Raw genomic sequence first — 8,723 nt, 5'->3', positions numbered from 1 at the left:
AGGAGGAGGAGGAGGAGGAGGAGGAGGAGGAGGAGTTTTTCTGCCCTGGAATTTCCCCCCTCAGCTGTTCAGTTTTCCCACTAAAAAAAAAAAGTCTAATAAAGATACCGGGTTAACAACTGTAGCAATGTGGAAATGATCCGCTTTGCAGCACTTTTGAGTGTGCAATTGCTCAAGCCCTCCCACCCCCAGACTTGCCAGTGTTCAAGAGAGTTCAAAGTTGCCACCTGCAACTTGGGTAAGGCTCAGGGGTCTCCTCCATCCGCTCTTCCCCACCCAATGCTGCTGTTTTCCTGGCCAGAGGCCGGATGGCCGCCGAGGGTCCCCCTTCCTACCTTGTCTCCTTGCTCCTGCGAAATGTCCAGATGCCTCTGGCAACAAACCAAGGCTTCGTCGAACTGACCCAGGATTTTCAGGGTGTTGCCAAGATTGCCGCTGGCTTTGCCCTCTCCGATCCGATCCCCGATGGTTCTGCGGGCATTGGGAAAAGATAGTGGGAGTTTCTCTTGGAAGAAAGTCAGGAGGAAGTAAGGCCTGGCTGAGGGGGGCGGGGGGCGTTGCATGTCCTCCTTCAGCCTGCTCAGGGGCTGCGAGCAGGCATGGTATCGAAGGGATTTTATGATGATATTAGTAATATTGATATTAGTAGTGATAGTATAGTGGGTACCTTGCTCAATAGTAGCAACTGTGAGAGGGACCTCGGAGTCCTAGTGGGCAATCACTTAAATAGGAGCCAGCAGTGTGCTGCAGCTGCCAAAAAGGCCAACACAGTGCTAGGCTGCATTAACATTAACAGAGGGATAGAATCAAGATGACGTGAAGTATCAATTCCACTTTACAAGGCCTTGATTGAACTTTTTAGTCCCACCCAGTCTGCCGTTACCACTGCAGCCACGCCCACCCAATGGGCCACACCCAGCCAATGGGCCACACCCACCCGGCACATGACAATGCACAAGTGGGTTTTTAGGTTGCAGTTTGGGCACTCGGTCTCTAAAAGGTTCGCCATCACTGAGCTAAACTATCAACAGATTCATCTTCTTGACTGTTTCTATTTTTCTTCCTTCATTTTCCCAGCCTCCTCACACCCTTTCCTCTCTCCCAGAGATCATGTCCCTTTCCTTTCCAGTCCAACCCCACCACCCACAAAGGGAAAATCAGGACATTGAATGTTCTGGTTTTCTCTACCTGGGGTGGACTTTTTGCCAACCTGGCATCACTCAAGCGTTGCAGCCCGAGATTCGTTTTCTCCTTCCTTTCTCCAGAGAGCCCAATTCTGGCTGCGGAGCACTTACCTGGCCAGCGTGAGATCGTGCTTATGGTACTCCAAAGCTTTGGCGTAGTCCTTCAGGTAGAAGTAGGCGTTGCCCAGTTGGCTGTAAATGGCGCTGAGGGTCTTCAGATCCTCCGTCCCCACCTCGACTGCGTGTTCGAAGAAGGCCGCTCCGGAAGGGAAATCCCCCGCCTTGCACGCCCGCTCTCCTTCCAGGGCCAATTCCAAACATGAAGCCTCCATCCTCCTAGCAGAAACAGACAGACAATCTCTGTCAAAACACCACTTTCTGGACATTCTCAGCTTGTGTCAGAGAAGCTGTCCAATTATATTTCATTTCTAGTTATCGACTATGGAAAACCCCATTTCTGCCCTCTCTGGATTCGGTCATACTACGAAGGGGAAGGGGGATGAGCAAAGGGGTTTTATGACTCTCACTTCCTTCATTAAAACTTCAAAGGGACTGAATGTGGATCTCACCAAGAGGACTGACCATAACAATATGGCCATGAGCTTTCATCTACTACTCTCTGAAGTCTCCCTTCTGCCGGCCGTGAGGAAAAGGGGGTGGAAATGTAACGCCTGGGATTGTCACTGGAAGGACGGTGGGGTGGGGGCTGCTTGGGAACACTTAAAACCTTGAATGGTAGGGGTTGGCCCTTCAGATCCTGTCTAGAACGCCTGCAACCATCTTCTCTTAATAAAGATGCCTGTTGGAAGAGATATTCCAAGAGTTCTGTCTTCTTAAGATGTAAAGTGGGGTGGGTCCTTACACCATGCTTACAAGCAACTGGGACGAAGAGGAGCATTGCGTTTTTGGAAAAAAGCTGACGGGTTCAGGCAGGGGAAAAAGGGGAAGCAATGTTGGAACTCACTCTTGCTTTGCTTGGACCAAAATCTGCCTTTGGCTTGTCTGGGAAATCCGGGAGCAACACCCCCGGCGGGTTTTCAGACCAGGCTTAAACTTGGGGGTCTAGCTGTCTATCAATGCCATCCGCCCATCACCGCTTTTTTAGTGTGAACTAATAATGCCACTCTAATGGCAGAAAGTGAAGAGGAACTAAAGAGCCTCTTGATGCGGGTGAAGATGGAGAGTGCAAAAGTTGGCTTGAAACTCAACATTAAGAAAACCAAAATCATGGCATCCGGCCCTCTCAATTCCTGGCAAATAGATGGGGAAGAAATGGAGGTAGTGACAGATTTTATCTTCCTGGTCTCCAAGATCACCTCAGATGGGGACTGCAGCCAAGAAATCAAAAGATGCTTGCTCCTGGGGAGGAAAGCTATGGCAAATCTAGACAGCATACTCAAAAGCAGAGACATCACCTTGCCAACAAAAGTGTGTATAGTCAAGGCCATGGTTTTCCCAGTTGCAATGTAGGGCTGTGAGAGTTGGACCCTAAGAAAGGCTGAGCGCCAAAGAACTGAGGCCTTTGAACTCTGGTGCTGGAGAAGACTTATATGCCATTCAGGGTCTCTGTAGACCAGTCATGTAAATTTTTAAATAAATTGACCATCAGATCATCCCTCTCCCCAGGAATCCAGAAATGTTTTGAGAATCTCTGCGCTCATATATTTTTTTCTGCATCTTATTTCTCATAAGAAGAGATTGGAAAATCATTAAGTGGGAAAAGGTTTCCTGCTTCTGCAGGGGGTTGGACTAGAATACCTCCAAGGTCCCTTTCAATCTAGGAGATGGTGAGCTATTCTGTTGTTCCTAAACGTTAATGAACTTTTACAAGATATGTCAAACAGGAGAATACAGTAGTTTCAAAAACTTCTCATATGCAAAAGTGGAAATATATTGCTTCTTAATTGAAACTGTCCCTATGATTGATATGTGTGTGTGTGTGTACAGTATGTACAAACACAGCACTTCAAGTCTGCAAAATTATCCCATTAAAAGCTTTTCTGTTTTTTCCTTTGGCATTAATCACTCTCAGCCTCGCTCACAGACAGAAGCCTCTACTGCTTTTCAGTAAACACTGCAGAACACTAGGAAGATAAAAATCTAAATAAAGTAAGGGAAACATATGCTATTAAGCAACAGCGTGTTAAAATATTTGCAAACATTCTGATTTTTTAAAAAATCTGGATAAAACATTGACATGGGTTGAAACGAGGAAGTGGAATCAGGACAAATAAGTAGGTGGGGGCCAGTCGATCAGAACGACAGCTCTGATTCAGCATCAGTGAAGATGAAGGCTCGTTGTGCATTTATTGATTTTTGACAGCCACAAAATCCCGCAAGCAGGTCTGTATTCACCAGCCACCGCAGCTGGTGGCAGCAGGCCAGGAAATTTAATGGAGGAGGAATTTCAGACTTTCGAGAACCAGAAAAGGGTGTGTGTAGCAGACTTGTAGTCTAGGGTATCCCAAATTGTGGTGCTGCAACCTCCTAAAACGATAAATCCATTTGTGCAGCCCTGTCCCCGGGCTAATGACATCAATTATTTTGTGAAGCAGATCAAAAATAATTTTGACACCCCTCCCGCAAGCTTTTTACCATCCCCATATAGCAGTGGTGGCAAACCTATGGCACGGGTACCAGAGGTGGCACTCAGAGCCCTCTCTGTGGGCACGTGTGCCGTCACCACAGTCCTAGGCCTTCAGCTGGGTTTTATAAAACCTTTTCGCTTTAGGCCTCCGCCGCTGTGTGCAAAAAAAAAAAAAAGGTTCAATCAATCAGTCAATTTCAACTTCTTGCGGTGGAAAAAAAAGATCTTGCAAAGTTGGAATTGATTGATTGAACTTTTTAGTCCCACCCAGTCTGCCATTACCACCGCAGCCACGCCCACCCAATGGGCCACACCCACCCAATGGGCCACACCCATCCAATAGCCACACCCACCCGGCACCCAATGATGCATAAGTGGGTTTTGGGTTGCAGTTTGGGCACTTGGCCTCTAAAAGGTTTGCCGTCACTGCCATATAGTCTGATTACTCTTGAGCGTCGCACCCCCAGACTCAAGTCAGCTGCGTGACTTTGAGCCCATCCGCAGGAGATGGTTGAGTTCTAGTCTTGCCTTAGCCATGAAAGCCAATGGAGTGACCTTTGGGCCAGTCACTCTTGAAAGAAATAAAGTATTATTCAGAAATTTCTAATGAGTCTAAAGGTTGAAGCAGAAGCCAACTGAAGATCAGAAATAATAATATATATCTTATCTAAATATTGACAAGTACAAATGTGAAAAACAGAAGTCACTAGCTAACTGAAATTGCAAGCAGAGGAAATATGGAAATAACTATAGGAGACGAACTGGGCTAACAGAAAATTAGATGGTGAAAGATAGGATATGGGCAAAGGGGCTTTCTGGAACATGGAAGGGACAGTAGGTTTAGGCGGTCCGGCAGTCCGGATAGTTTATCGGATGATTAGGGAAGGGGCGTTGAGTGCAATAGGGGAGGGGGGAATCTGCGTCGGAGGTAGGATAGAAAAATGTGTCAAACAGCTCTTTAAGGTGTGGCTGAACTTCTGTGTGTGTTTCAGTCCACCAAGCCTTTGCAAACACTTTATTTTGAACTAGCTGTACCCGGCCACGCGTTGCTGTGGCTCAGTCTGGTTAAATGGAAAAGAAAGAAAAGAGAAAGTGCACGTTTGTAATATGTTTAATTTCACAATGCTTGTGGGTATGCTTTTACGTCCAAAAGATGGCGCTGTTTTTCAAAAAAGCATATTTTTACCTGTAACAGGTGTAACATCTATATCAGTGGTTCTCAACCTTTTTAATGCCATGACCCCCAACCGGTCGTAAGTCGAGGACTAAACCGGTCGTAAGTCAAGGACTAAACCGGTCGTAGGTCGAGGACTAAACCAGTCGTAAGTCGAGGACTACCCAACCGGTCGTAAGTCGAGGACTTTCCCTGCCCGGGAGCGCCGCGCATGCGTGGTTCCGCCCCCTGCGCCAGCCGAGGCGTAGCTGGCAAGCGGCAGAGACAGAGCAGGCCGACCACCAGCTGGCCCAGCCCAAGGGAGGTAAGGCACCCGCCAGAAAAGGGGAAAAAATAGCGGACTGCCTTGCTTGGCGACCCCCGTGAAATGGTCGATCGACCCCAAATGTGGTCGCGACCCATAGGTTGAGAACCGCTGATCTATATAATAGTAGGTATATAAAAACATGCGCGTATTCGAATGCAACGTTGTGTCAAAATTTCAAAGCAATCGGTGAAGAACTTTCGGAGATTTAAGATTTGGAACAAATGAACATTTACATTTTTATTTATATAGAAGATAGATATAAAACTTTGTTGCTGGAATTCCAAGCGAGTTTGTTTGTTTGTTTTGGGATCTTGAGCCACGTTCCAAACACTCTCTCATAGCCCTGCCCACCTCACAGGGTTAATGTGGGAGAAAAAGGAGGAGGGAGGAGTACTCGATCTGCTCGCCGCCTTGAGTTATATGCAACCATAATGAAGGCAAAGATATAAATAAACTTTTAAAAAATGCACAACGTATGATTTGTTCAGGCCACAATTGGCCTTAAATATAATCCTAAAGCGATGGTCCTGATTCGGAAGCCATCAGGGTTGGTTCCTTAGGACAAGCCAGCGCGGAGCAAAACAAGGGACGCCCTGCAAATTCAGCCACTTCCTGACATTTCAGACTCCGGGTAGAGTTGCAAAACTTTTCCAAAGTCTGAGTGAGGTTCTCATGACCAAAACCTCACTGGACCAGAATTACTTTGTTCCAGGACAAACATCCATCGCTATTTTTATCTGGTTGTAACCGCTGAATCCACAATTCTCTAGCTCCTTTTCCTGGGGAACATCAGAGCCTTCTCCAAACTTCTGTCTTTGCCACCTGCCTAGCTGAGGATTATGGGAGCTGAGGGCATTTGGAAGGTGAGCATGGGAAGGCTGGCTGGGGCTCTTCTCTCAATTTAGGTGGGACACAGCTCCATAAATAGGACTTAGAAAAACGACTCTAAAAAGAGGCAATATTATTTCTCCCGGTGTCAGGCAGGATAGAGAGATGAAGTCAAGCCAGCATGGATAATAACCACATTCCTTTTTTAAATTTGGTTTGATATACACCCAGCCGTTCCGCTGTGTTATGAAACTCTCAGTATTCTTAGGCTGGAAATTCTGGACACCAGTATCTAAAAAACATCTGTAAGGCTCTACACCAGGCAAGGAGGGTCAAAATCACCAGTTCCAACACCAGAACATCTGAATACACGTGGACAAATCTCTGCAAGCCTCTATCAGGTTTTTGTCCAGGAATTGTGGAAAATCACAGACACCCTCCATCCGATACTGTGGGAAGTCAGCCCCCCCAGAGAAGGAAATATTAAAAGGGCAGAAAAATATATTTCCTCAAAGGATCTTAAAGAGGCAGAAAAGCAAGCCCAGTTTTTCTTAATAGCTCCAAGTTTCCCTTCCTCAAAGCAGAAACCAGCTCTATAGATATGCAGGAAGATTGAAGCTAGAAGCTTAGAAAGACAAAGACACCTAAAATCTACATACCCCACCCAAAGTCTAAGACAGAACATAATAGGATTAACTCACAGATCCCAAAGGGACACAGGTCAAAATACATGACATAGGAAATACAAAGCCTCAAAACAGGAACAGGAAACAACTCCAAACAAAAGGCTCCAGAGATGGCAACCGTCCCTTTTCAACCAGCTGCCCGCTAACTCGCCGAGGTCCCACGTGGCTGGATGCATCCCAGCACCCATGCTCTCGCTAGCCTCTGTGTGCGGGGGCCGATGGTGTCAGGCAGCAGCCGCCCCGGCCCCTGCCTCACCTTACCCTGTGACAATGGCACTCCTGCCTTGCCTCGCTTCACCCCGCAGGACGACCCTCCTGCCCACCGCCCTACCTGCCAGAGACCCCCTGGATCTCCCCCAACCCTGCCCGGCCCCCACAGGCGTCCCTCCCCACGAGCAACATCGAGGTGATCACGCCCACCTTGGCCACACCCACCCAGTCTGCCATGACCACCACAGCCATGCCCATCAGTGGGCCACGTCCACCTGGCACCCGGCGATAAATAAGTGGGTTTTGGGCTGCAGTTTGGGCACTCGGTCTCTGAAAGGTTCGCCATCACTGTTATATGCTCTTCACTTGCCCCTCCTGAGACATCAAAAAAACATAATTTAGCAGTGGCTGTCCTGGACCAGCCCTTAGCTCAGACAGCTGCATGGTCAGCCTTGAAGAAGGAAGAGTGTGTTGCAACAGGCTCTTCTTGCACCATAAAGTTTATCCCTATTTATGACAATTTAGGCTTTGACAAACATGCATCTCTTTCACCCTGCATTCTTGGAGCAATTCAGGAGAAACACAATGACCTTCGTCGACCAGTGAAACTGGAGGTTTAAACGCAGAGAAGGGAAAAGAGCCACTTCTGGAAAAAAAAAACCCATGGAAAAAACAAGCCACTGTATTTACTCAAGGCCGTGAGGCCAACGTGAGGAGCTGGGGACGATTTGGCACAGCCGGTGGGCTCTTGTGGGCTGAAACTTGATTACACGCTCTGCTGAGGACCAACTGCCAGAGAACAACCGGGCGGATCCAAGAACAACAAGAAAAGAGGGAAACAAGCCTGGAGAACCAGCCACGTTCCATGTGGCTGGACGTGGCATTGCGTGGCATTGCCAAGACATGAAATGGCATAGGGTTTCCTGCCTGAGCGGGGGGGCTGGACTAGAAGACCTCCAAGGTCCCTTCCAGCTCTATTCTATTCTAAGGACTCGGGGAGACACGATAGCAGTATTCCAGTGTTTGAGAGGCTGCCACAAAGAAGACAGGTGAGTGTGTCACAATTTATTCTCCAAAGGACCAGAAGGCAGGACAAGAAACAAGAGATGGAAACTAACCAAGGAGAGAAGCAACCTGGAATTAAGGAGAAACTTCCTGACAGTGAGGACAATTAACCAGGGGAACAGCTTGCCACCAGATATTGTAAAGTGCTCTATCACTGGAGGCTTTTAAGAAGAGACTAGGGTCCCTTCCAGCTCTATTCTGATTCGAATTCTGAGTGTAGCCACCCTTCTCCGCCATCAGAGGCCAGCCTCCCTGCAGGGACCCCCACGACATCTGTGCCTCCTGCAGCATAAAATCTGCTTGTTCCCACTTTCACTGGGGGGACATTTTGCAGTGACCTCCCTCTTCCTTGCCGTAACCAGGGGAGAAACCCCAACAGCTTCCAGGGAATTCCCTTTAGAAAGAGCTCCACGCAGGTAATTCTCAACTTACGACCGCAACGGAGCCCAGAATTTCTGTTGTCAAGTGAGACATTTGTTAAGACAGTTTTGCCCCCGTTTTACAACCTTGCTTGCCTCCATTAAGTGAATCGCTTGCAGTTGATAAGTTAGTAACCCGATTGTTAAATGAATCTGGCTTCCCCGTGGACTTTGTCAGAAGTTTGGAAAAGGGGATCACGTGACGCCCGGGGACTCTGCGACCCATCATAAATACGAACCACTTGCCAATCGTCTTGATCACG

The 8,723-nt window shown here is 47.7% G+C and overlaps 1 protein-coding gene across 1 annotated transcript; it reads right to left on the bottom strand.

Annotated features, from left to right (window-relative positions):
- Positions 1-335: 335 nt before the first annotated feature.
- Positions 336-1,516, bottom strand: LOC107298457 (G-protein-signaling modulator 1-like; the record flags this gene model as incomplete). The annotated part of the gene is made up of 2 exons (XM_015827835.1): positions 1,296-1,516; positions 336-471 (listed from the first exon to the last, which is right to left on the bottom strand). Coding segments are annotated over exons 1-2 (357 nt in total), but the record flags the coding sequence as incomplete, so codon positions are not given.
- Between the last annotated feature and the right edge of the window lie 7,207 nt (positions 1,517-8,723).

This window comes from Protobothrops mucrosquamatus, unplaced genomic scaffold (assembly GCF_001527695.2).
Source record: "Protobothrops mucrosquamatus isolate PMUCROS unplaced genomic scaffold, P.Mucros_1.0 scaffold3988, whole genome shotgun sequence".
Classification (NCBI taxonomy): domain Eukaryota; kingdom Metazoa; phylum Chordata; class Lepidosauria; order Squamata; family Viperidae; genus Protobothrops; species Protobothrops mucrosquamatus.
This window is presented reverse-complemented; position numbering and strand designations above follow the sequence as displayed.